Genomic DNA, 25,500 nt, shown 5'->3' on the forward strand with positions numbered 1-25,500 from the left:
TACTAGCCCCAACTCACTGGGGACTCTCAGAATTGTCATCTCTGCTGTGACTAAGCTGGCTGCCTTTTTACTTTCTTTTTTTTCTTTCACTACGCTACCGAAACGAAACGCAGAAATATTCCTGAGCCTTTCCGGAACCCCTTGGAAAGAAGGGAGAGGGGGAATGCGAGGCAGGGGTGGAGCCTGGCTGTGACCCGGAAGTAGAAGTGATTCCTGCCGGCGGAGTGCTGGGGAGAGGCATCGGCGACCGTAGCGGCAGAAGCAGCAACTTGCCTGTGTGCAGCCCCAAACTGAGAAGAAGATGCTAATTAAAGTGAAGGTGGGAGCACCACCAGCCTTGCCAAGACGCAGTGGTACTGGGCTGGCCGCTGTGCCTTAAGGGAGAAACCGGGAAGGAAAACCACGCCTTTCCCGAGCCTGGAGGGGGTTGACAGCTTCGGGGCTCCGCGCGAGGGGTGCCGGGAGGTAGGGGGGAGGCCCAAGAGGACTTTGAGAGCAGGGGGCTGGCCCCGTCAGGAGACTTTTCCTTACCTGCTTTTACTTCAGGGCTGCCTTTGTCCGAAGTCTCGCTGTTTGTATGCACCCCCGCGGTCTTAGAGAAGGCCTAGCAGCATCTTGGCCTCCTTATCTCTCGGTTTTTTTGGAATGAGCTCTGTTCCCCATCCTTCATCCCAAGTTACCCGGTTCTCCCAGCGCCTAACGTAGGCTACTCCGAGTACAGCACAGCACAAAAGCGTTAGCCTTTTGTGGGAAATGGGGCCTCCCAGAAACTAGACTGTAAGCCTTGGCTAGTTGTTGCCAAGATGTAGTATCTCAGCCTTCCTTCAGGAACCAAAGGTGGGAGCGTGTTCAGTCAGCGCCTGCCTTTCTGAGCCAGCATCCTGGACTAGCCTCAGTTCCTTGACTGAGGCAAGTTATCAGTATCCTAGTACGCGATCTCCATCCCGCCTCCCATGGTTCTTCACTAATTCCCAACCCTCATTAGCCCTACCTGCAGTTTCCTCCTTTGTGCCTTAAGACGGAGGGACAAAAACTAACAATTGGTGCAGTGCAACGTTAAACTTTTTTTTTTAACTGCTAAGTAAGTCTGTCGTTACTGCGTCTGCTCCTTAGTGTATTTACCACGCATAATAGCAATTAACATCTTTAGCTCTTCTGAACTACCTCTTAGCTAAGGATTGGGGCCAAGCAGTATTTTAAAGGTCATTGTTTTTTAAAATTTGAATAATGACTTACAGCTTATAGCTCAGTCAGTAAAGAATCCGCCTGCAGTGCAGGAGACTTGGGTTCGATTCCTGGGTCAGGAAGATAGATCCCCTGGAGAAGGAAATGGCAACCCACTTCAGTATTCTTTCCTGGAGAATCCCATGGACAGAGGAGCTTGGCAGGCTGCAGTCCATGGGGGTCACAAGAGTTGGACACGACTTAGCAACTAAACCACATATTTTCATTTCCTTTGGATAAATACCAAGGAATGGAATTACTAGGTCATGTATAACTTTAAAAGAAACTGCCAAACAGTTCTCCAAAATGTGGCACCATTTTACATCCCCACCTGCAATGAGTAAGCATTCTAGCTGCTCTGCACCCGTCTTTATTTTAGCTGTTATAAGGCAGTGAAATGTTACCTCAGTCAGGTTTAAATTAATCACTGTTGGTCTTCCCCCACCACAGCATTTTGTCATTGAACTTTTGTATTTGGACAATAATAATCAGTATGGCATTTCCTTGTATGTTGGTTTGTTTTATTAATTGTATGTCTCATTGTCTGTTGATTGTAAATCTTCACTTGAAAAAGATTGTTGACAGAGGCTGAGTCACTTAATTTCTTTTGTATCCCCTCCAGTGCTTAGAGCAGAATGTTAAGTTTAGCTTCATCATAGTTCAGTTGAATACCATTAGATGTATTCCTAGGTCACAATGATCAGATTTGAGGGAAGAAACCCAGTATGACGTGATCTTTTAAAATTGTTCGGTTTTATTTATTTATTTTTAATTGTTCAGTTTTAGGCAGTTTTAATTTATGGACAATTTCAAACATATAAACAGCAAAGAGAAGGAATAATGCACCCTATGTTGTTGTTTAGTCACTAAGTCATGTCCAGCTCTTTTGTGATCCCATGGACTGTAGTCCACCAGGCTCCTCTAGGTCCATGGGATTTCCTAGTCAAGAATACTGGAGTGTGTTGCCATTTCCTTCTCCAGGGCATCTTCCCAGCCCAAGGATTGGACCCAGGGATCAAACCCGTCTCCTGCATTGGCAGGCGGATTCTTTACCACTGAGCCACCAGGGAAGCCCAAAGCACCCTATACACAGTTTCAAAACTATCATCTCATGGCCAATCCTATTTTATTTATACTGACTACTTTTCTTACTTGATATTTTAAGAAGCAAACCCCAGATAGTGTACCATGTATTATTTGTACATATTTCAGTATTTATCTGTAAAAAAGAATTTTTTTCCTAACATAACCATAATTATTACACCTCAAAAATCAATGATAACTCCTCACTATCATTGTCTTATTTATTTTTTACAATTTGTTTGAATCTGGATCCAATTAAAATTCATACATTGTGCTTGGTTGGTAAGTATTTTAGGCCTCTTTAAAATTGTAATTCTACATTTCCCTGATTTTTTCTTGTTTAATAACCTAGATTATTGGCCCCATAGAGTTTCCTATGTTTTGGATTTTGCTGACTACATCCCCATGTAGTCTTTTAATATATCTCTTTCCTCTTTATTTCCTGTCAATTGATAATAAGATCTAGAGGCTCAGGTAGTTCTGTTTGTCTGTTCATATGAGAATAATTCAGGGGTGGTTTTGTGACATTTACTTCTGTCAGGTGGTTTTGCTTTCTGTGATGTTAGTAGTTGCCTAGATCTATTATTGCACTGGAGTTTACAAAATGGGGATATTCTGATTTTATTGTTGCTTCCTACATAAGCTGGAATGCTGAGCCGTGTCCAGCACAGTGCCCATTAGCCCTCGTGGGCTATCAAGCACTTGAAATGTGGCCAGTGAGACTGAGGAATTGGAAGTTTTATTTCAGTTATTTATTTTATTTGTATTTCATTTTAGTTAAATATAAGAACTAAAACTTTATTCAGCCCTTGCTACTGCTGCTGCTAAGTCACTTCAGTCATGTCCAACTCTGTGCAACCCCATAGACGGCAGCCCATCAGGCTCCCCCGTCCCTGGGATTCTCCAGGCAAGAACACTGGAGTGGGTTGCCATTTCCTTCTCCAATGCATGAAAGTGAAAAGTGAAAGGGAAGTCGCTCAGTCCTGTCCGACTCTTAGAGACCCCATGGACTTCAGCCTACCAGGCTCCTCTGTCCATGGGATTTTCCAGGCAAGAGTACTGGAGTGGGGTGCCATTGCTGGGAAACCTTTTAACTTGTTTGGAACAAGTTGGGAATGTAAATCTTTTTCAACTGTAAATTATGAAAAAAATTTTAATCTTTTGAATACTTATTTATGTGGCTGCATTGGATCTTGGTTGCATCATGTGGGATCTTTTGTTGTGGCACATGGACTCCGGCTCAGTAGTTGTGGCACTCCGGCTTAGTTGCTCCTTGGCGTGTGGGATCTTAGTTCCCCTACCAGGGATCGAACCCTGATCCCCTGCGTTGCAAGGTGGATTCTTAACCATTGGACCACCAGGGAAGTCTCATCAACTGTAAATTATGAAATTTAAATACAGATCAAGTATTTGAGATGAAAACTTACCATCTGCATTGAAGTGTGCTGTAAGTATGAAATGCACACAGGATTTTGGAGATTTAGTTAGAAAAAAGAATGTAAAATATATTAATAATTTGCATATATTGGGTTTCAGAATATTAAAATTGCACCTTAAAAAAATGTGGCTACTAGAATATTTAATATTGTATATGTGGCTGTTACTAAGTTTCTATCTCTAGTAGACGGTGCTACTTTACTCTCATCAAGGACATTATTTTAATTTTTTTTTTTATTCCAGAGTGTTCATGGTTTTTAAAAAAGGAAAATACAAAAAAGCACAAAAAAAGTAATTTAAGTCAGCCATAATCTCACAACTCAAAAGCACTGATGTGTATATCCTTTCAAACTTTTTTGAAAGCATATAAATACATATGTTGATTTATTTATTTACAAAATTAGAATTATACTATTAATCTAAACACAATTTGAGGAGTCTGTGGTTTTCCCCCTGTGTCTGTACCATAATTTATTTAACCTTCAATTTAACCTTAAATTGCTCTTTCTAGTTTTGCAGTTTCAAAAGGTTGCAGTCCCATTATCATAGATATATTTTTGGACATATTATTTTCCCAGAAGCGTTGTTGCTGGGATGCCATATGCCAGAATGCTGTCTGGATACATTCATAGGCTTTTGTAGTCAATCTCAGAAACAAGAGAACCAGTCCTAGACTTTTAGAATTTATAAACCAGTAATTTTTTTCAAACCTTGTAAAGCACAAGCATCCAACTCTTGGGAGGGCAGTTCTAGGCCTCCTGTTAGAGTTTTTTGTACTCTTTAAAAATTGTTATTATTAAATCAGAATGAATATTTATTAATATCCATATGATAAAGGAATATATTTTTATTAGAAATGTAAATAGTACAGATAAAGGGAGAGTCAGGTTTGGTAAACCCTGTGCTCAGTCCTACTCCTCTTCTCAAGGATAATCATCATTTTAAGAGATATGTATACTTTTAATCCTTTTTATGTATGTATGTATATATCTACATGTAGAAAGTGATACTAATCGTATATTCTTTTAGATCTTTCCATGTCTGTGTATAAGCTGTTGCATAATAAATATATCATTCTATGGATGTACCATAGTTTGTTTTCTTATTAATAGGCATTAGGCTATTTCTCGGAGAGGGCAGTGGTGCCCCACTCCAGTACTCTTGCCTGGAAAATCCCATGGACAGAGGAGCCTGGTAGGCTGCAGTCCATGGGGTCGCTAAGAGTCGGACACGACTGATCGACTTCACTTTCACTTTTCACTTTCATGCATTGGAGAAGGAAATGGCAGCCCACTCCAGTGTTCTTGCCTGGAGAATCCCAGGGACAGGGGAGCCTGGTGGGCTGCTGTCTATGGGGTCGCACAGAGTCGGACACGACTGAAGCGACTTAGCAGCAGCAGCAGCAGCAGCAAGCTATTTCTAGTGTTTTGCTTTTATAAAAGGTGTTACTGCTACTGCTAAGTCGCTTCAGTCGTGTCCGACTCTGTGCGACCCCATAGACGGCAGCCCACCAGGCTCCCCCGTCCCTGGGATTCTCCAGGCAAGAACACTGGAATCGGTTGCCATTTCCTTCTCCAGTGTGTGTTACAGTATACTTTATATGTTCCTCTTTGAATATGTACTGAAATTTCAAGTTTTTCCTTTAGGTTAGTTACCTAAAGATAGAATTGTCTGGTTAAAGAGTCTTTGCATTAAGAACAATAAAGTGAAATATTTGTGGACAACGCAGAATTGTATACTTTTCATTTGGTCAGGAAAGAGCCTAAAAAAAATACCGTATATTGTCACTGTCATTTCATGAAAGGATTTTTAACAGCTGAATATATTTAGTTTCAGGGCTTCCCAGGTGGCACAGTAGTAAAGAATCTGCCTGCCAGTGCAGGAGATGCAAGAGACACAGGTTCGATCCCTGGGTTGGGAAGGTTCTCTGGGGTAGGAAATGGCAACCTGCTCCTGTATTTTTGCAGAAAATCAGAGGAGTGTGGCGGGCTACCGTCCATGGGGTCACAAAGAGTCAGACACAATCGAGAACGCATGCACATATTTAGCTTCATGAAAATCTCACTGTTGCTATTCCTTTTCTCATTTTAACATAGACTATTGAATTTTCATATAGACCAGCTTGGTTTGGGGTGGAAACTTAAGAATCACTATTGTAATTTATTATTTTGCATCCAAACAGGTCAATCCAAGGGAGTTACTCCTGCATTTTTTTTTTTTTTAATATCCTTAGTACTGAGCCATTGTCATGGTTGAGAAATTAGGTCTTATGTCCTTTCTTCATTCTGACCCCATAAGTGGGAACCATATGTTATTTTGTTATCTGCCACAGGAGTGTACATCGAGTCCCAATACTAGGTCACCTGGGCTTCTCAGGTGGCTCAGTGGTAAAGAATCCACCTGCCAAGGAAGGAGTTGGAGATGCAGGTTCGATCCCTGGGTCAGGAAGATCCCCTGGAGAAGGAAATGGCAACCTCGTCCAGTATTCTTGTCTGGAAAGTCCCATGGACAGAGAAGCCTGGCGCACTACAGTCCACGGGGTCATAAAGAGTCAGATTCGACTTGGCAACTGAGCACGCATGCACTAGATCAGCCAGACTCAGGCAGTGCTGAATATGGAGCTAAAAGCTCTGGTTCTGGGGCCAGCGAATTTGTGTTTGGATCCACACTGTCCTTTTGACATCATAGGCATGCTTTTTAACCTGTCCAAACCCCATTTTCCTGATCTATAAATGGTTATAGGAATAGTACATATCTCAAGTTACTTGCAAGGATTAAATATTGATGCATTTAAGACACTTGGTATAGTTTCTGACTCTTAGAAAGTGTTCAGTAAGTGTTGGCTGTGATCATAACATGATCTTCAGTGTATTTAGTGAGTGAAGTTGCTCAGTTGCGTCCGACTCTTTGTGACCCCATGGACTGTGGGTCCTCCGTCCATGGGATTTTCCGGGCAAGAATACTGGAGTGGGTTGCCATTTCCTTCTCCAGGAGATCTTCCTGACCCAGGGATTGAACCTGGGTCTCCTGCGTTGTAGGCAGACGCTTTACCGTCTGAGCCACCAGTGTATTTAGCCTTTCCATTATTATTTATTGACTGCTTATATGTCAAACACCATACTTTGTGCTTAGACTGGGAAGATTGAACAGTCTCTGTCCTTTAAGAAGTTGGAGTATAAATTGGAGAGTTTGACACTTAACTAGCTGTAATATCTATTAAAGTGCATTGGTGACAAGCCATCAATCTTAAAGGGTCCCTTAAAGGTTTGAGAAGGAGTGGAAGAGGGGATGGCAACAAGGAAAACAGTAGAAGCAAAGAAAATGCCCCTAAATTAGACTGTCCATTTGTAGTCTAGATTACTGTAGACTGATGCAGGTGGAACTTTTAAGAGCAAGGATGGATGGGAGATAAGATAGGATGAAGCACAGTATTTGTAAGTGTACAGTTGTGTTTTGGGTATCAGCAACCTTTAGCCTATGGAAGAAGTCAAGAAGACCAGAGCTGCAATTTTAGGATTTAGGTGAAAATCTGGAGAAGATACAGAAGAATAGAATGTTGAGTTCTAGTATGGCTTAAAAAGCTGGTCAGAGGTGATCTCTAGTGTCCTTGAGAATGCTTTGAATTATCTGAGTGTTAATTTCTAGCATTAGTACATAAAACAAGGTCCTTTTCAAAGGAATACTCTCCTTAGGACAACTCTCATTGACGTCTTATCCAAAGGAGTTATAGTATCCTCATGGATTCTAATTGGGTGGGGGATGAGATGACCTGTGAGATTAAGAGGTCAAATGGTTTACAGACTCTTCCCCTGTCAAAGTTGTTCACAGCCTAAAAATGTCTGAAATTGGGTATGAGCAAATACTCCTGACACTTCAAATCAACTTTGCTGAGAGTGTGCATTTCTCAAAAGGAAGTCGATCCCCCAAGGCTAGGCCAGGATGTTTTACCTAGGAGACAAATTGTATACTGAACTATAAGACTCAGGAAACCCTTGCCTATTTCAGACGCTGACCGGAAAGGAGATTGAGATTGACATTGAACCCACGGACAAGGTAATGTATGCCCAGTACCTCTCCAAGCCTATCTCCCTACATGTACCTTTGCCTGGGTATGCTGATGAACTTAGTCCTTTTGCTCTCATGCTATCTGCATAGCTCTTGTTCTTTCCACTTCCATGGTCCCTCCCCCTGAGCAGCCCCTGACTACTTGTACCCCTAAAGGTGGAACGAATTAAGGAGCGTGTGGAGGAGAAAGAGGGAATTCCACCACAGCAGCAGCGGCTCATCTACAGTGGCAAACAGATGTAAGTATGGAATGGAAATGAAAGTATGCTGATGGGTTTTTTTTCTTGGCTATGCTGGGTCTTTGCTGTGCTGCCTTTGCTGTAGTTGAAGTGCATGGGATTCTCAACGCCGTGATTTCTCTTGTTGCAGAGCACCAGCTACAGGGCATGTGGGCTTCAGTAGTTTCAACTCCCGGGATCTAGAGCACAGGCTCAACAGTTGTGGTACATGGGTTTAGTTGTTTCTCGGCATGTGGGATCTTTCCAGATCAGGGATTGAACCTCTGTCTCCAGCATTGGCAGGTTGATTCTTTACCACTCAGCCACCAGGGAAGTCTGAAAATATCTCTAATTTCTCTTGTTAACAGGTTACCCATATTGCTAATACCCCTGTGGGCTTTTGTCTGTGTTCAAAATTGAAAGAAATATCAAGTTACAGTTGGGGATTAGTAAAAATATAAAAGATGTAATTTTTTTTCTCATATGCATTCATAGATCTCCAGAGATCCGTGAAACCCAGGTTAAGAACGCCACTCTAAAGGGTATTGCTAATACCTTTTTTTTTTTCTTTTTTGCCTCTTCCTGTAGGAATGATGAGAAGACAGCAGCTGATTACAAGATATTAGGTGGTTCAGTCCTCCACCTGGTGTTGGCTCTGAGAGGAGGAGGTGGTCTTAGGCAGTGACGGACTCTGCTCCATTTTACCTCCCTGCCCTGTCACTCATAATGAGGCATCATATATCCTCTCACTCTGTGGGACACCAGAGCCACTACCCCCTCCCCTGGATGCCCAGTCTTGTGTGTCTGTTGGTGGGAGATTGTGAGGACCCCAGGAGGCAGTGTTCCTGGCCCAAAGGGCCCTTGCTGGCTATTGGGTTTTAGTTTGCAGTCCTGTGTGCTTCCCTCTCTTATGGCTGTGTCCCTGGTTCTCAATAAAATATTTCTTGACCTCCTGGAATCTTTCTTCTATTGCACAAATGTGACTGAAATCAAAGTGGACCCAGGGAATTCCCCAGTGGTTCAGTGGTTACGATTCCCTGTTTTCACTGCTAAGGGCTGGAGTTAAGTCCCTGGTTGGGGAACTAAGATCCCACAAAACGGGTGGGATCTTAGTTTTGGGTGTGGCCAAAAAAACCCAGAACGGACCCAGTGCACACCCAGTTACACCAGGTTGAAGGACTGTGACAATGGAAGGGAACATACCCTTAGAGGAATTCTCAAACTGTAAGTGTATACTCAGGAGTGTGCTAGAGCCAACTGTTACTTGTGCCAGAGCTAATCGTTGGCATCTTTCCCAGCCCCATATTAACTTACTTCATGTTGGTAGCTTGAAATTGGCCATGGTCAAGAGTATTTACAGAAATTGACAATACAAATCAGTCCTTCCCCCCAAACTGGTTGTTAAATCTCTTTCAGCATACTACTGATGTGGGTGGTAGAAACCAGGAGAGTGAGTTCTCCCCCATTGAGATGCTACAGGACATTTGGGCCTGGTTCAAGAAAAGCCCTCAAGAGCTTAATCAACACTACATTCTTTTATGGCTGGAATATTGCTGAGGGCTTAGGTTTCTATACCATGGAGAGGCTGATATTGAGATAGGATGAGGAGTGATGAGCTATGATGGATCACTTTAGGTCTCGGTGAGATAAAATGAGAGAGGGGTACTAGAAGAAAGGGCTTCCCTTCCTTGGCTCCTCTAGTTCAGTAGTATATGATGAGCCTGGGTTGGATGGAGAAACAAGACCTTGCAGAGACCTGAGGGTCATAGGAGCTGTCGGCGACGGTACTTTGCTGAGGTCCTTCCCCTCCTCCACCACCAGAGGGCGCCCTTGTGCGGTCTTGGGCCGACCTTCCCCGCTCGGCTTGGCGACGCTCTAGTCGCCGTTTCTCTGAGGCCCGCCGGCGGCCACTGAGCTGTGAGAGCAAGGCCTGCCTCCGTGCGCACAGCCTGCGGGCACGGGTCATGGCGCGACTCCCCAAACTCGCAGTCTTCGATCTAGGTGAGGGACCGGGTTGGGGAAAGTTTCGTAAGGCACAGTATTTCTCCAAAGCCCAGTAGCTGCTCTCGAGGCCCTGCGCCCTCGCAGGCTGAGACACCCTCATCTTCTCCCTCTCGCAGATTACACGCTCTGGCCGTTCTGGGTGGACACGCACGTAGACCCCCCGTTCCACAAGAGCAGGTGAGGCAGGGCTGGGGAGGCCTGGGGCCAGGCGGGGCTCCGCGGGAGCTGAGCGCACTCTCGCCGTCTCCAGTGACGGAACTGTACGAGATAGGCGGGGCCAGAGCATCCAACTGTACCCTGAGGTGCCTGAGGTCCTGGAACGATTGCGGGGCCTGGGAGTACCCATCGCGGCCGCTTCACGGTAAGAAGAGGGGCTGAGTCGGTCTAATGTTGAGAGATGTGTGCATGAGGAGACTTCCGTGTAACCCTTTGGCTGCAAAAATTTAGGCCGCGCAAATTTGCAGGTATTTGTACATTTTCGAATTGTACCCTCTGCTGTGCATTTTGTAACTTTATAAACATTGGCTCAGTGGTACCCGTATCAGGCAGGAAGGATATGGAATTGAAGCTGGACGGAAGATGCTTGCCCATCCCGGACAAACAAGAAGTTGATTTCCCCCTGGTTACACGTTAACTTCACTTGCAGCCTTGGCCCTCCATTCTCCCCATCTACTACACCTTTTTTCAGGACAGGTGAGGTTGAAGGAGCCAACCAGCTGCTGGAGCTCTTTGACCTTGTCAGATACTTTGTTCATCGGGAAATCTATCCAGGCAGCAAAGTCACGCACTTTGAGAGGTATGAAGCGATAAATGGTGAAGCAGGGAGAGAGAAGACCAGGGAGACTGGAGGGGCTAAGAAGCCAGCGTGGTCACTCCCAGCGTGTCTTGCACAGGTTGCAGCGGAAGACTGGAGTTCCTTTCTCTCAGATGATCTTCTTTGATGATGAGAAGAGGAACATCGTAGATGTCAGCAAATTGGGTACTAAGTGGTGAGGCTAGCCATTTGGGGAATGAGGAGAAAGGCTTCCTAAGAGGGAAAGGGTTGGGAGGTATGTACAGGATAGTCTGCATGCAGGTGATGCCCCCAAAAAGGCGAGAGTCCTAACTGGGAGCCCTGAAGGCCTGATGAAATGTGGCTTCTTTTCTTTCTAGGTGTTACCTGCATTCATGTCCAGCATGGAATGAGCCTTCAAACCCTAACTCAAGGATTAGATGCATTCACAAAGGCCCAAGCTGGACTCTGAGGTCCAGTCATTTGAGGCACAGAACTGAAAGGAAATCAGGAGGGCATTTTCAGGTCCATTTGTAAATTATTAAAGTGTATTTGTGTGCGGCAGAAGAGATCTTACCCTGTGTGGGTTGTTTCTGTTTTGACCTGGGGTGGGCCATCCAGAGGTGCAAAGACCAGAACGTGAGGCACTGGATCCGCCTTATGAACTTGTGGCAAACCGACTACGATCTCCTTGTGCGCTCCCCATTCCCACCCCTCTCCCGAGCTCTGTCAAGGGCGTAAAAAACTCTTGCACTGGCCCCAAGTAGTAGGGTGCATTACCCTGCACATTTCTTTCCAGGAAACAAAGAGTTTGTTTGCGGGTTGGAGTGGGGCGGCCTTTTTATTCAGCGGGAAACTAAGCGGCCGCTTTGAGAGGAGCGCGTGGGTTTGGGGCTGGTGTGTTGGCTCACGTGATAGCAGTGGTCTCACTGGCGCCTGTTGATGATGTCGCCGCGGTGCCCTAAGGAGGGATTGGCCGAGGCCGGTCTCGGAGTGAGGCGTACGGCACCTACTCGGGAGCAAGGCGGAAGCGCACGGGATACCGTGGGGCGGAGGCGGGAGAGGCGAGGGTCGCGATGAGTGGGCTTGGCCGGCTGTTCGGGAGGGGTGAGCCCGGGCAAGACTGGTCCCCGGGAGGTGCTGGCCGCAGGGGGCTGGAGGCGGGGAGAGCAGGAGACGCTGTCTGGAAAACCCCTATAGCCCGGCCTTCTCCCGAGCCAGCACCGCCGCCTTGTCTGCGTGCGCGGTTCCAGCTGCCTTCCTGGGAGGGAAGAGCCTGAGGCCCCGGAGGGGGCGCGAGTGGAGGGCGTGGCTACTGTGCTGGCTCCCACTGTTGAGGCTTTGGGGACGAGTTTCTTGGCATGCAGTCCTTTCCAAAGCACTGGTGCTTCCTTCATGCTGGGCCGGAGGCAATCTGAGGTGACCCAAGAAAGTTAGCCCTCTTGAGCTCCTCTGAGGTGGGGGAGACAGGCAAAATCTGGCATTTACAGTGTGGTGTGGCAACTCCGTGATGGAGATTTTCCCGAAAGCCAGGGGGTACACAGAAGAATCAGGGTGCTAGGTGGTGATCCGGAGTCTAGCAGTATGCCAAGCGGCGGGTGGGTGGGTGGAGGGGTGGGTGGAGGGTGGCGGGGGTGGGAGGGTGGTTGAGGTTCTCTAGGAAAAGGTAACTGTGCAAAACAGAGGCAGGGAGAAGTGTGGTATATTTAGGGAAAAGAAGTTCTGACCTCTGAGTATGGGTGGGTGGGTGGGTGGGTGGGTGGGTGGGTGTGTGTGTGTGTGTGTGTGTGTGTGTGTGTGTGTGTGAAGGACCCTGTGTATCTTGTTAAAAAACCTTTTTTGGATTTTATTCTGTAGGCAGTGGAGAGTATAGAAGGATCTTAAGCAGGCTCAGGCCTTCAGCTTTTTTATTTTTTAAAAAATAAGTCTGTTAGAAGTGCAGAAGATACAGGGGAAAATTGAGATCAGACTTTTTTTCTTTAGCCTCTATGCTCTGTTCACTTTGATGCTGTGGAGTCAGGACCTTGAGTATCTTCTAGGATAACAAGTGGAACACTGATTATAAAACGTGATTGAACTCTGGTGGGGAACGAGATAATGAGGAGGTTATGCATGTGTGGGTGCCGGCGGCACACGGGAAGTCTTTGTACCTTCCACTTGCTCAGTTTGCTGTAAATCCAAAATTGTTCTAAAAAAAAGAAAAAAAAAAGATTGGAAATGACTTGAAATGTAGCTAGGAATAAAAAGGATACTGGCTTTGGAATTCATACTGTCACATTTCAGTTCCCTTGCAGTCTCTTACTACAGTAGTTGTGATTTTAGATCAAAATGTTAACCTCTTTGTGCCTGTTTTCACATTTGTAAACTGGAGTTAGTACATTCATTATAGAAGGTCATTTGGGGATTAAAAACAACACTATTAAGTGCCTGGCACATACCATGCACTCCACGCTGCTAAGTCGCTTCAGTCGTGTCCGACTCTGTGAGACCCCATAAACGGCAGCCCACCAGGCTCCCCCGTCCCTGGGATTGTCCAGGCACGAACACTGGAGTGGGTTGCCATTTAATCGTTGGCTAATATTTTTCTTTCACACAATGTGGGCTGCTCCATTGGATTCCAGGAAAGAAGGAGAAGGGGCCAACCCCTGAAGAGGCAATACAGAAACTGAAGGAGACGGAGAAGATATTGATCAAGAAACAGGAATTTCTGGAGCAGAAGATTGAACAGGAGCTACAAGCTGCCAAGAAGCATGGGACCAAGAACAAGAGAGGTAATGGGGAGGGAAAGGTGCCACCAGGGAGGGCCCGGGGGAGGCAAGGGCTTCTGGCTCTGATGTTCAGGGTGTGGGCTGGATCAGCTGCCCTACAGGCTTTGCGGAGGAAGAAAAGGTTGGAACAGCAGCTGGCACAAACCGACGGGACATTATCCACCCTGGAATTTCAGCGTGAGGCCATTGAGAATGCCACCACCAATGCAGAAGTGCTTCGTACCATGGAGCTTGCTGCCCAAGGCTTGAAGAAGGCCTACCAGGACATGTGGGTATGGGGGGAGGGGAGGAGGGGACCCAGGCACTGGGGAGAGTAGCTTGGTTTTGTGCTGTGACTCTTAAAACCTCTCCAGATGTGAATTTAGAGTAGAGACGCCTGTGATGGCTAGACCTCTGTCAGCCTTCTTGCTTACTACAAGATGATCTCTGCTGGCTGGGACATTCTAGGGAGGAAATATGATTTCCTGGGTTTTTTTTTTTTTTTTTTTTCTTTTTGGCTGTGCCGAGCAACTATGGGATCTTAGTTCCCCAATCAGGGTTTGAACCTGGGCCCCCAGCAGTGGAAGTGAGGAGTCTTAACCACTGAACCACAGGGAAGTCCCAATTTTTCTCATTTTTTAAGACCCTTCAGAGAGAGCAACCAGTCTTCCCCACTGTGGCTTCATGTCATTTCTCAGCCCATGTTTGCCTCTTTATACTTTTCCAGGGGTCTCTTTTACCTGGTAGCCCTGGATTTGTCAGTCTGAAGCCACAGGCAGGAGGGACGTCATTCATGTGAGATTAAAAAATGAAGGGGATTGTCACCTGATTTCTGGGCTGTGTATCTTGTTCTCAGGGACATTGACAAGGTGGATGAACTGATGGCTGACATCACAGAACAACAGGAGGTGGCCCAGCAGATCTCAGATGCCATTTCTCGGCCTGTGGGCTTTGGAGATGACGTGGATGAGGTGACTGGGCAAGAGGGGTCAGGGAATGTTGAAGGCATGGGACCAGCCAGAAGGAATGCCCAAGAGAATTGTGGGGCAGGTTTGGGGGGAACTCCAAAAGTATGTTTTTGGAAGTAGAATTTTCCTTTGTTCTGAGTGGCCTGTCCTCCCGTATCCAGGATGAACTGTTGGAGGAGCTAGAGGAGCTGGAGCAGGAGGAATTGGCCCGAGAGTTGTTACACGTGGGTGACGAGGAGGAGGAGCCCCCGGTCGCACTGCCCAGTGCACCCTCTACACATCTGCCTGCGGAGCCAGGTGCCCAGGGCTCTTCTGTCATCTCAAGGACTTGAGGGTGGGATAGACAGGGGGGAAATTATTCCTCATCCATCCTGCCTCAAAGGATCCAGGCAGAGAGGGTTACTGCTACAGTTGCATAGGTTGTTAACTGCATAAGGGTACCTGGCTGAAGGGGAATGGGGACTGAGATCCAGCTTGTCCTTCACCCCACAAACCATGTATCCTGGTTTAGGGATGCAAATGCTGGGAGAAATGAGCACCTTCTGATTTGCACAAAGGTGCTATGGGAATTAGCAGCAGCCCAGCAAGCAAGACCATACCCTTAGGTTCTTTGCTGGGAGAGAGCATTCAGCAGGTTCCTAGTGTTACAGAAGGGGATGGTTGGAAGTTGCTGAGACCTTAACACTTGTCTTTCTCTGGGTGTCCTTGTCTCCAAAGCTCCCAAAGCGGATGAAGATGAAGCGGAACTAAAGCAGCTGGCTGAGTGGGTGTCCTGATGAGTCTGGGGTTGTCAGCTTGACGCTGCCTTTGTTGCTCTCTTTTCCTTAAGTGCCAAATGCTGAGCTAAAGGAATATGGCCTTGTTGGTAGGTCCTGCTGAGGGTGGTGGTGTGACCCTGCCTGAGAAAAGGGTCTGTGGCCCTCCCTTCCCTGGCTCAACTATGAAGAAGGATTGGTACGGGAAGAGCCCCTGGGCTCCCATGGATAGCATTACAGTGCCCTCATCCCCAATAAAACTGGGTGGACGGAACCCTAGTGCTTATGCTGCCTTGTCTACCACTGAAACTCATCTCCTGGTTCTTGGAGCTTTGTCTCAAGAAATGAGTGACAATGAGAGTGAGAAAGGGGAGCTGTAGCGTAGAACAAATGGAGCTTCCAGTATCTTAACCTGGTGTGTTCCAGGCAGATATTGTTCCATCTCTCAAGCTGGTTTGTCCTAGGGATGCCTAGTGCTGAGCGTAAGGAAACTGCCGTCTAGTGTTATCCCAGAATCATGTGGGGCTGCCCCTAAGTCTTCCCTCATCCCTTTTTACCCAATTGTGCCACTGCAAAGAGAGCCGCATGATTTACTACCCATATTCCTTTTACTAAGCCCGTTCACAGATAGGAAAGGAGAAATACACGGATGACGGGGTAAATAGGTTTGCTTTCTCCAGAACGCATAGTGAATAGGCTTGGTTTGAAACTGTTACTTCCACGTGTAGGAACAATAATGAGGGACCCTAACTCCCGGGACTGTTTCAGTGGTGGTTAAGGTGGCATTTGGAGGAGGAAGGAACCAAAATATTGCCCACCTCCTGATACTGGTTTCTAAAAGAATGAACAGTGCTGTCCCTTTGGACTGTAGACAAACAGAGCAACCAGGGTAGAGCAAGTTCTGCCCCACTACTTGAACATGTGGAGTGCATGGAGACACACAGCAGCGAGCATGTCCTCAGCCAGAACAGTGAAGCGTCTCCGAAGCAGGTGTTCCTCCCATCTCGCCCAGCCCACCTTCAGAACCACAGAAGAGCTACACTGTAAATTACAATCTAGACTTAACTGGTGTCAAGATGACTGGTTACAGGCTCTGGGCAGAAATCCACCTCTCACCCTCAGCACTGTTCCCTGCTAAGGGTCCCCTGAGGAAAGAATGTGACTCCAGCTAATGAAACTAAAACAGAATTAGACTTATTTATTTTTGGTATAAAAGATTTTTATCCCCAGACCCTCCTGCTTTGCTCCTCTTTCAACCCCCCTCCCCCCTCTGCCACTTTCAGGTACTGATTTCCAAGGACTGGTGACGATTAGTGGTGCTGGGGGGCTGGCACATGGCCTCGAGTAGCCTGATCTCATGGGTGGGTTGCTCAGGCTGGAACTTCAGCACCCAGGGATCCTTGATGATGTCCAGGATGGTGGCACGCTTGGGGGCTTGGCGTAGCGTCTGGAGGATCAGGTTCTAGGGCAGGGGAGAGAGAGGTCTTGGCTGAGCTGGCCCCCTACTGTGCCACACAGGCAATGAGCAGCTGGACCTAAGGAAGAAGCAGGATAGCCCATCACACCACTCTGGTGAAAGGGAGTGTGGCCCTGACTTTACCCTTAAAAGCCTCCTGTCTACTCAGAAAGCCAATATCTTGAGGGGAACCTTGCAGAATCCCCTTCTGGCCTAGAGATAGAGACTAAAACCTGCTCATCACTCATCCCAGGTGCAAGCCCAGGGGTTGGCCCTTTAAGCCCTCCCTGCCATTCTAGGGCAGAGGGTGGGCGTGAGATAGCCCTGGTGGCGGGGAGCCTTCCCCTGGATCGGGAGGTCTAGGTTGGGTGTTCCTTCCCTACGGGGCACCCAAGGCTTCAGCCCTCCTAGGGGAGCCAGCACCTTGCACTCCTGGGAGATGGCATAGTTAGGTGGAAAAGTGACCTCCTTCTGAGTCTCTTTCAGCAGCTTCTTGAGATTGGTGTCATCAAAGGGTAGACGGGCGACCACCAGAGTGTAGAGGATGACGCCCATGCTCCAGGTGTCAGACAGGAAGGGGTTGTAGGGCAAGCCTAGCAAGATCTCTGGGCAGGCATAAGCAAAGCTGCCACAGTAGGTCTGGCTGAGGTGGCTGAAGCAGTTCATTTGGCGGTAGGAAGGGCTATTCCGCACAGACTGGTTGGAAGGCACCATCTTGGCGAAGCCAAAGTCCGATATCTTCACATTCTCCCGCTTGTCCAGCAGCAGGTTCTCCAACTTTAAGTCCCTACCAGCAGCAGAAAGGCTGGGGGTCAGGAGAGGGCTTAGTATTAGACTGGGAGCTGAAGGGCCAGGGGTCAGAGGCTAGAGATGAGGAAAGGCAAAGGGAGAGAGATGCCATTATGAGGACACAGGGCAGAGAGGAAGGAAAGCCAGGGAGTTGTGAGCAGAACCCAAAGGGGAGAGGATGGCAGCTAAGGACTACTGGGAGCTTAACATCACTTTTCATAAAGTGCTCTGCTCACAGGGGGCACTTAATATGTGTTCTTGAGCAGACGATTAAAGTGGATGGATGGGCCTAGATTCTCAGGAGGGAGATCAAGGAGGGGAGGGTGAGGGAAAGAGAGCAGAAAGTAGATGTGCATAAAACCCCCTGGAGCCCAAAGGCCCCAGTCTGAGTGGCAGCGCCCTCACCGGTGCACGATGCCTTTGCTGTGCAGGTAGGCGATGCCCAGGGTCAGCTGGGAGAACCACTTTCCAGCAAGGGGCTCAGAGCAGGCCCCGTAGCGCTGGATCCACTCAAGAACGTCACCACCCTGAGCCAGCTCCAGAATGATGTAGACCCGGGATGTGGTCTCGATGGCCTGATAGAAGTTGATGAGATACTTGTGCCGCAGGACCTTCATCACCTGGCTCCAGAAGAGGGACCCATCAAACCCAGGCAGGGAGCTGTGCTCCAGCCCTCCTCCTCTCCCACTGCTGCTTTTTTAGAACTCTGCAACAGAATCAAACCCCAGAGGGCTGGTGGCCTGTGGACAAACCCTGTTTTGTACTTTTACTTTTGGAGGGTCTGAAGGTGAGGTGGAAAGAAACTTAAATTTTCCTAGCTGCCTAGTGAGCCATTCAGTCGTGGTTTAGTGGTTTCTGGCTCCACCCCCTCCTAACCGTACCCCTTTTGAGAACCATTAAGTATCTTGGTATCAGTTCCCTCTTCTAGACCCCTTTCCAACCTGTATCTCACGGGGCAGGAACTTGTTAAGATAGTCCTCAGAGGCCTTCTTCTTTGAGATGATCTTGACGGCCACCATGACCTTCTGCTTTGTGTAGTAAGCCTCATACACTGTCCCGTAGGAGCCATTGCCAATGACTTTGCCCACTTCGTAACCATACTCCTCCATGACAGAGCGGTAGGCCGAGGTGGGTGGTGCTTCCATGTCTCCCTTCCCCATGGTGTTGGGCTTGCTGAGTGCAGAGAGCTTTGCTACTTAAAAGCCTCCTGTCTGCCTAGAAAGCCAACACCTTAAGCTGCTGTAGGCTAGGTAACTTTAAAGTGAAGTTAAAGTCTCCAAAAGCTTGCCTATGCAATCTGGGATGCTGGGCTCAGCTCTCCACTAGGAACTTGGAGGGGGAAGAAGGGAGAAGCAGTTCTTTTATCTACACTGGCTGTTGTTACTTCTTTCTCTTCTTGGTTACGGAACTCCCCAAGGTCCCATGTTCTGCACACATCATAATTCACCTTCTATCTACCACTGGCCACAAGGCTTGAGAGGAAATGCAGTTTCATTGCTGGAAATTATCCCTTTGTAATCTGGTGAGACTCATTCCATGGATCTGGTCCTTTCAACCAATCATGTTTATTGAGTACCTGCTATGTGCCAGGCAGTGTGTGGCATCCCGGAAAATTACCAGTAAGACCAATAGAGACCCTATGCTACTAGTGTTTATAATCCAGCATGAGAAACACCTGAGTGTGAGAATATTACAGAGAATGGTAAGGTATTGCAGAAGCATGTTCTAAGGAATCTAAAATATTCTTTTTGTGGAGGTGGCTTTTTTTTTTTTGAACAGATTGAGCTGGACTCACTTGAGTAGTTCATCTGGTGACATCATCTCAGCTAGGCTGGTTTGTTTCTGCATAAGTGAAGTGAAGTGAAAGTTGCTCAGTCGTGCCCTACTCTTTGTGATCCCATGGACTGTACTGGAGTAGGTAGCCTTTCCCTTCTCCAGGGGATCTTCCCAACCCAAACCCAGGTCTCCCACATTGCAGGCAGATTCTTTACCAGCTGAGCCACAAGGGAAGCCCAAGAATACTGGAGTGGGTAGCCTATCCCTTCTCCAGGGATCTCCCCCACCGAGGAATTGAACTGGGGTCTCCTGCATTGCAGGCGGATTCTTTACCAACTGAGCTGCATATCATGTCATTATTCAGTAGACTAGCTCAAGTTGCCTTACGTACTTTGCACTGAATTCCAAGTGGAAAAAAAAAAAAAAATCGGAAGCTGCATGACCAATTGAGACCTAGGGTCCAAAATCAAAAAACATCACTTCCGTACCTTTATATGAATAAAGACAGGTACAAGGATCACTCGGATGTATGGGGGTGGGGATGGACATGCTTCTTAACCTTGAAATGCACACTTATCTTGCCTTCCATGACCCTGGACTCCAGTTTTCCTTACATCCAGCCAGCCATTCCCCAGGATTCCCTGGAGCCTCTCCCACCATCCATCCCTGTAACAGAACCTTATTTCTGTTATTTCTCCCTCTGTTACTAATAGAAATAAGGTTCTGTTACAAGCCTTATTTCCTCTGACCTTTACATCCTTCCTAAGGATCTCATCAAGACCCTTCATTTCTTCACTGATGACTCCAGCAAGCCTTCTGCTCCTCTCCCCTTGGTGTGTTCACCGTGAAATCCAGGAATAAATGATTTTGTTCCCACAATAGTTCAGTGCCTCCCCATTCTCCTTAGGATCAACTCGAAATTCTTTTATGTGACTTCAAATTTGACCCCACTTACCTCTCCAATTTTCTGTTGTAACATACATGTAATGCTCCAGCCAAACAACTGCTTTTCCTTCGTTGTTCCCTCTGTTCTGGCAGACTGTGACTCTCTTCAGGGCTTAGCTGATGTGCTATTTTAAGGAAGCCTTTGACTGCTCAGGTCCAAATCAGATGTCCCTCCCTCCTGAGTGCTCCCACAGCTCCAATACTTTGTCTAATGTAGTGTCTGTTGTTTTTCCTGCTTGCATCTCCCACTAGGCTGTAAGGAAGGTCAACTGATGAGAGAAGGGGTATGAAGTCAAAGATCTGAGAAGAAAGGCTTGTGGAGAATGGGAGGGAGCTGACTGGGAAAATGAACACTGGGCAGCACTGACGGTCCCACTGAGACTGGAAAACCCAGCTTATGGACACAATCTTAACACAGTGTAGTGTTAAGATTCTTTTAGCATCCTGGATATTGGTGCTTGAACATTAACAGACAAACTGACCCAAGATTAAGATTTCACTTTGGCAGCTGCAGTGAAAGGATAATCAAGAACTCAGGCAAGAAGGTGGCTAAAGACCCAAGCTGCGTGGGTTAGGAAGACAAGCAAGAAAAAGGCCAAAGGGCAGGGGGAGGGGCTGCAGGTCTCTGTGAAATGAAACGAGTCTGGTGGGAAAGACGGAGGAAGAGAGGTTATCTGGATTTAAGATGATGGGGTGGGGGGGTGGGGATGGCACACAAGGAATAACAAGGGAAGAATCAAATTTTCTTTTATCTTCCATCCTCCAAAACAAAACTTTCAACAGATTATGCCATAGGCTACTGGTAAATTCTCATTTATTGATAATCCTGCTGGCAGGGTGGCTGAAAGTCCTGTTGGAGTCAGATCTACATCCTCAGTCTATCAAAACGAGCAGCTGTCCAGGACACACCATGGGAAGAAGGCGCATCCAGCCCCGCCTGTCTTCTGCTCCCCTGGATAGGCAACTTGGTGGCACCTCTGTTCTCATCATGTATAGCAGGTAAATCAGTTCATGCACAGAATGCGTATTAAGCTGCCTCAGTCGCTCAGTCGTGTCTGACTCTTTGCAACCCCATGACTGCAGCACTCCAGGCTTCCCTGTCCATCATCAACTCCCAGAGCTTGCTCAAACTCATGTGCATTGAGTCAGTGATGCCATCTAACCATCTCATCCTCTGTCAGCCCCTTCTCCTCCTGCCTTCAATCTTTTCCAGCATCAGGGTCTTTTCTAATGAGTCAGCTCTTCACATCAGGTGGCCAAAGTATTGGAGCTTCAGCTTCAACATCAGTCCTTCCAAAGAATATTCAGGACTGATTTCCTTTAGGATTCACTGGTTTGATCTCCTTGCTGTCCAAGGGACTCTCACGAGTCTTCTCCAACACCACAGTTCAAAAGAATCTATTCTTCGGTGCTCAGCTTTTTTTATGGTCCAACTCTCACATCCATACATGACTACTGGAAAACCATAGCTTTGACTAGATGGACCTTTGTTGGCAAAGTAATGTCTCTGCTTTTTAAAATAGGCTATCTAGGTTTGTCATAGCTTTTCTTCCAAGGAGCAATTTCATGGCTCCTTAATTTCATGGCTGCAGTCACCATCTGTAGTGATTTGGGAGCCCAAGATAATAAAGTCTGTCACTGTTTCCATTAAGCTGCCTACTGTATACAAAAACACTGCTAGGTTGTGCTTGCTAAGGATTTATCCTTTGCTAAAGATACCAAAATGGATAAATTATAATCCCCCTGTGAGGAGTTAGCAATTAGCAAGGGAGACCGACACATAAGAAGTTAACGAAATCAAAATGAATCCGCCACAGGTATAAATAAATAATTTTTTTTTATTATTATTTTTTAATTTTAAATAAAAATTAAAAAAAAAAAAGAAGTTAACGAAATAGTACAGTGAGATAAAGTTCTATAAACAAAGTCTGAAAGGAGATGCAAGGGAAGGCTTTATAGAGAAGGTGGCATTTGTACTGTTCAAAAGAAAGGTAAGCAGGGAATGCTGGATTGAACAGTATAGGCAGAATGAACCATATGAAGCTTGCAGGCCTGAGAAAATATGACATTCAAGATTTCAATTTAAATACAGGATAGGGTTCCAGAGGGGAATGTACCTGGAGAAGTAATTTAGATCCAGGTCTGAGAGGCCTAATATGCCAAGTTTTTTTTTTTTTTGCTCTGTCCTATGTACTCATGGTTAAATTTTGGTATGCATCAAAATCAGAGCTTGTTAAAAAATACTGATGCCCAGTAATGTCCTCCCCAAGATCCTGATTTGGGAGGGGACCCAGGTATCTCTGTTTATAATAAGTTTCTAGCTGAACCTGATGCATACTGAGATTTAAGAACCGTTGTTGCAAACTAGTGAATTTACTTTTTTTTTTGGTCGCACTTCGAGGCATGTGGGATCCTAGTTCCCCAACCACGTTCCAAGCATTGGAAGCAAGGAGTCTCAACCACTGGACTGCCAGGGAAGTCCCAAACTAGTGAATTTAACAAAAATAAGCAGACTCACAGATAAAAAAACAAACTAGTGGTTACCAGTGAGGAGGGAGAGAGGGACAATACAGGGGTGGGGGAATGGAAGATACAAATTACTGCGTGTAAGATACGCTCAAGGATGTACAACATGGGGAATACAGACAATATTCTGTAATAACTAAATGGAAAGAAACCTTTAAACATCATATTAAATTTTTTTAAAAAAAGAATCATGGGTGCTGGAAATAGGACATCTTTAAGATTAAAGAAAGAAAAAAAACTTGCAGCAACAGTGTGGAAAATAGATACAAGGGGAGAGATGACCAAGAGAGAAGCAAGGTGGCTGTCAACTTACTTGAGGGGATAGGGCCAGCACCAAGGCAGCATGGAAAGCAATTTGGAAGATACTCGAGAGAAAAGCAGAGGAATCCTGGTGGCACTGATCTTACTGGGGGGGAGGAGGGAGTGACTGTTAACTGTGAAAGAGGCCCAGGTTTAGAGACCAGAGGGTTGTCACATAAAAGATTATTCCAAAGCCACTCTAAGTTACTTTTCTAGTTACAAAACTCACTGTCTAAAAATCTGAACCCCTACATCCTGGAACCTCACCTCCTCCTGCAGGGAGGGAGGGAGTAAATGAAGGACTTCTCAAGCCAGAAGTTACTTAACACTTTCCACTTTATTTACTCCAGTAAAAGGAACCTTAAGTTGTTCCCAAGTGACCAAAGTCACCGACCCTAGGTCTGATCTCCATAGGAACTTCCCTAATGACAGATCCCCTTGACAGAATAAACTTTTCCAGAATAATCTGCAATACAAAATTAAAAAGATGCTCAAACACATACCAAGAACTTCCAGATGTTCAAGCTGAATTTAGAAAAGGCAGAGGAACCAGAGATCAAATTGCCAACATCTGCTGGATCATAGAAAAAGCAAGAGAATTCCAGAAGAACATCTACTTCTTGCTTCATTGACTACTCTAAAGCCTCTGACTGTGCATCACAACAAACTGTGGAAAATTCTTCAAGAGATGGGGATACCAGACCACCTTACCTGCCTCCTAAGAAGCCTGTATGTAGGTCAGAAGCAAGTTAGAACTGGACATGGAACAACAGACTGGTTCCAAACTGGGAAAGGAGTACATCAAGGCTGTATATTGTCACCCTGCTTATTTACCTTATATGCAGAGTACTTCATGCGAAATGCCGGGCTGGATGAAACACAAGCTGGATTCAAGATTGCCGGGAGAAATATCAATAGCTTCAGATATGCAGATGACACCACCCTTATGGCAGAAAGCAAAGAGGAACTAAAGAGCCTCTTGATGAAGGTGAAAGAAGAGAGTGAAAAAGCTGGCTTAAAACTCAACATTCAGAAAACTAAGATCATGGCATCTGGTCCCATCACTTCATGGCAAATAGATGGGGAAACAATGGAACAGTGACAGACTTTATTTTCTTTGGCTCCAAAATCACTGCAGATGGTGACTGCAGCTATGAAATTAAAAGATGCTTGCTCCTTGGAAGAAAAGTTATGACCAACCTAGACAGCGTATTAAAAAGCAGAGACATTAGTTTGCTAACAAAGGCCCGTCTAGTCAAAGCTATGGTTTTTCCAGTGGTCATGTATGGATGTGAGAGTTGGACTATAAAGAAGGCTGAGTGCCTAAGAATTGATGCTTTTGAACTGTGGTGTTGGAGAAGACTCTTTAGAGTCCCTTGGGTTGCAAGGAGATCAAGCCAGTCAATCCTGAGGAATATCAATCCTGATACTCATTGGAAGGACTGATGCTGAAGCTGAAGCTCCAATACTTTGGCCACCTGATGAGAAGGGCTAACTCATTAGAAAAGACCTTGATGCTGGGAAAGATTGAAGGCAGGAGGAGAAGGGGCTGACAGAGGATGAGATGGTTGGATGGCATCACTGACTCAATGGACATGAGTTTGAGTAAGCTCCGGTAGACGGTGAAGGACAGGGAAGCCTGGAGTGCTGCAGTCATGGGTTCGCAAAGAGTCATACACGACTGAGCGACTAAACTACAACAAACACATACACACAGGTAAATAAAAATAAAAACAGCGATCAAGGCATGTTAAGATGCTTTACCTGCAATTAATAATAAGCATCAGGCTGCCCAACTCACGGGGTAAAAAACCCGATCTCTTTGCCTGCTTCTGCACCAGACCTGGCCCAGGCCTGCCTATCGTCGGACACAGGACGGTCACTATACAGTCAAGGAGGCCTCCAGTACAGCCTCGGAAAGATACTTTTATTTACGTATTTGGTTTTTGGCGAGAGGCCATTTATGACTGTTGGCAGAGCAGCCGTGAGGTGAGATCCGACTCCAGGGCCGTTGTACGGGCTGTGTCCTCGCTGTCCTAGCACAGCAACGCCCAAAGCCTCATCCTCGTCCTCGGTGGGAACCTTGAACCACCTCTCGGGACTCGGCCTAAGCACTCGGCGGCGAGTCCCGTTGGTTCAGCCGGCAAACGCTTCGGGCATCCACTAGGCGTGGGCTAGCCGCCCCCGGGATCCGGACGGTCACTCGGTGCGCGCGGCGGGCACTGCTCTTAGGCGTCCAATCCCAAACTTCCCGAGAGGGGACGGACTGTCGGCGACTCTTATCCAAAAAAAGGTGTTTGTGTCCTCTTAGCGAGGTCTCAACCGCAACCCCTCCAGTGCAAACAGGATCGCGTAGCATCGGCTTCAGCCGGGGGGCGTGGCTCCCTCCAAGCTCCAGGAAAGGAGTTTTCCGCGGGGCTGAGGTCCCTGCGGGC

The 25,500-nt window shown here is 46.6% G+C and overlaps 4 protein-coding genes across 10 annotated transcripts; 3 read left to right on the top strand and 1 right to left on the bottom strand.

The window, feature by feature from the left end:
- The first annotated feature begins 94 nt into the window (after positions 1–94).
- On the top strand, positions 95–8,985 carry NEDD8 (NEDD8 ubiquitin like modifier). The gene is made up of 4 exons (XM_019968280.2): positions 95–319; positions 7,750–7,797; positions 7,966–8,048; positions 8,616–8,985. Exons 1-4 carry the CDS (start codon positions 302–304, stop codon positions 8,710–8,712), a joined length of 246 nt encoding a protein of 81 aa, XP_019823839.1. The 5' UTR covers positions 95–301; the 3' UTR covers positions 8,713–8,985.
- An 881-nt stretch (positions 8,986–9,866) lies between these two features.
- On the top strand, positions 9,867–13,557 carry MDP1 (magnesium dependent phosphatase 1). 4 transcript variants are annotated; one of them, XM_070797089.1, is made up of 7 exons: positions 9,867–10,028; positions 10,148–10,208; positions 10,282–10,392; positions 10,720–10,827; positions 10,925–11,020; positions 11,184–11,328; positions 13,425–13,557. In XM_070797089.1, the coding sequence occupies exons 1-7, from the start codon at positions 9,992–9,994 to the stop codon at positions 13,470–13,472; spliced, it is 606 nt and encodes a 201-aa protein (XP_070653190.1). In that variant the 5' UTR covers positions 9,867–9,991; the 3' UTR covers positions 13,473–13,557. The 4 variants fall into 4 exon arrangements, 3 of the variants coding, with proteins under 3 accessions (XP_070653190.1, XP_019823837.1, XP_019823838.1); XR_011568750.1 differs by having other exon boundaries at positions 9,870–10,028; positions 10,925–11,010; XM_019968278.2 differs by lacking the exon at positions 13,425–13,557 and having other exon boundaries at positions 11,184–11,379.
- On the top strand, positions 11,521–15,547 carry CHMP4A (charged multivesicular body protein 4A). The gene is made up of 6 exons (XM_019968277.2): positions 11,521–11,910; positions 13,425–13,574; positions 13,662–13,839; positions 14,407–14,521; positions 14,680–14,815; positions 15,236–15,547. The coding sequence occupies exons 1-6, from the start codon at positions 11,880–11,882 to the stop codon at positions 15,292–15,294; spliced, it is 669 nt and encodes a 222-aa protein (XP_019823836.1). The 5' UTR covers positions 11,521–11,879; the 3' UTR covers positions 15,295–15,547.
- A 388-nt stretch (positions 15,548–15,935) lies between these two features.
- Positions 15,936–20,803, bottom strand: TSSK4 (testis specific serine kinase 4). 4 transcript variants are annotated; one of them, XM_070797086.1, is made up of 4 exons: positions 18,460–20,802; positions 17,924–18,138; positions 17,153–17,516; positions 15,936–16,735 (listed from the first exon to the last, which is right to left on the bottom strand). In XM_070797086.1, the coding sequence occupies exons 1-4, from the start codon at positions 18,676–18,678 to the stop codon at positions 16,553–16,555; spliced, it is 981 nt and encodes a 326-aa protein (XP_070653187.1). In that variant the 5' UTR covers positions 18,679–20,802; the 3' UTR covers positions 15,936–16,552. The 4 variants fall into 4 exon arrangements, with proteins under 4 accessions (XP_070653187.1, XP_019823835.1, XP_070653185.1 ...); XM_019968276.2 differs by having other exon boundaries at positions 17,153–17,534; positions 20,250–20,800; XM_070797084.1 differs by having other exon boundaries at positions 17,153–17,534; positions 18,460–20,800.
- Between the last annotated feature and the right edge of the window lie 4,697 nt (positions 20,804–25,500).

Source organism: Bos indicus, chromosome 10 (assembly GCF_029378745.1).
Source record: "Bos indicus isolate NIAB-ARS_2022 breed Sahiwal x Tharparkar chromosome 10, NIAB-ARS_B.indTharparkar_mat_pri_1.0, whole genome shotgun sequence".
NCBI classification, from domain to species: Eukaryota; Metazoa; Chordata; class Mammalia; order Artiodactyla; family Bovidae; genus Bos; species Bos indicus.

Coding starts and splice junctions, on each gene's coding strand:
- NEDD8 (XM_019968280.2), top strand. Junction 7,798..7,965: donor ACATTGAACCCACGGACAAG/GTAATGTATGCC, acceptor GTACCCCTAAAG/GTGGAACGAATTAAGGAGCG. Junction 8,049..8,615: donor ATCTACAGTGGCAAACAGAT/GTAAGTATGGAA, acceptor CTCTTCCTGTAG/GAATGATGAGAAGACAGCAG.
- MDP1 (XM_070797089.1), top strand. CDS start 9,992: ATGGCGCGACTCCCCAAACTCGCAGTCTTCGATCTAG. Junction 10,029..10,147: donor ACTCGCAGTCTTCGATCTAG/GTGAGGGACCGG, acceptor TCCCTCTCGCAG/ATTACACGCTCTGGCCGTTC. Junction 10,209..10,281: donor CCCCCGTTCCACAAGAGCAG/GTGAGGCAGGGC, acceptor CGCCGTCTCCAG/TGACGGAACTGTACGAGATA.
- CHMP4A (XM_019968277.2), top strand. CDS start 11,880: ATGAGTGGGCTTGGCCGGCTGTTCGGGAGGG. Junction 13,840..14,406: donor AAGAAGGCCTACCAGGACAT/GTGGGTATGGGG, acceptor TCTTGTTCTCAG/GGACATTGACAAGGTGGATG. Junction 14,816..15,235: donor ACATCTGCCTGCGGAGCCAG/GTGCCCAGGGCT, acceptor TTGTCTCCAAAG/CTCCCAAAGCGGATGAAGAT.
- TSSK4 (XM_070797084.1), bottom strand. CDS start 18,678: ATGGGGAAGGGAGACATGGAAGCACCACCCACCTCGGCCTACCGCTCT. Junction 17,535..17,923: donor AGCAAAGGCATCGTGCACCG/GTGAGGGCGCTG, acceptor CCTGACCCCCAG/CCTTTCTGCTGCTGGTAGGG. Junction 16,736..17,152: donor CCATCTCCCAGGAGTGCAAG/GTGCTGGCTCCC, acceptor CCCCTGCCCTAG/AACCTGATCCTCCAGACGCT.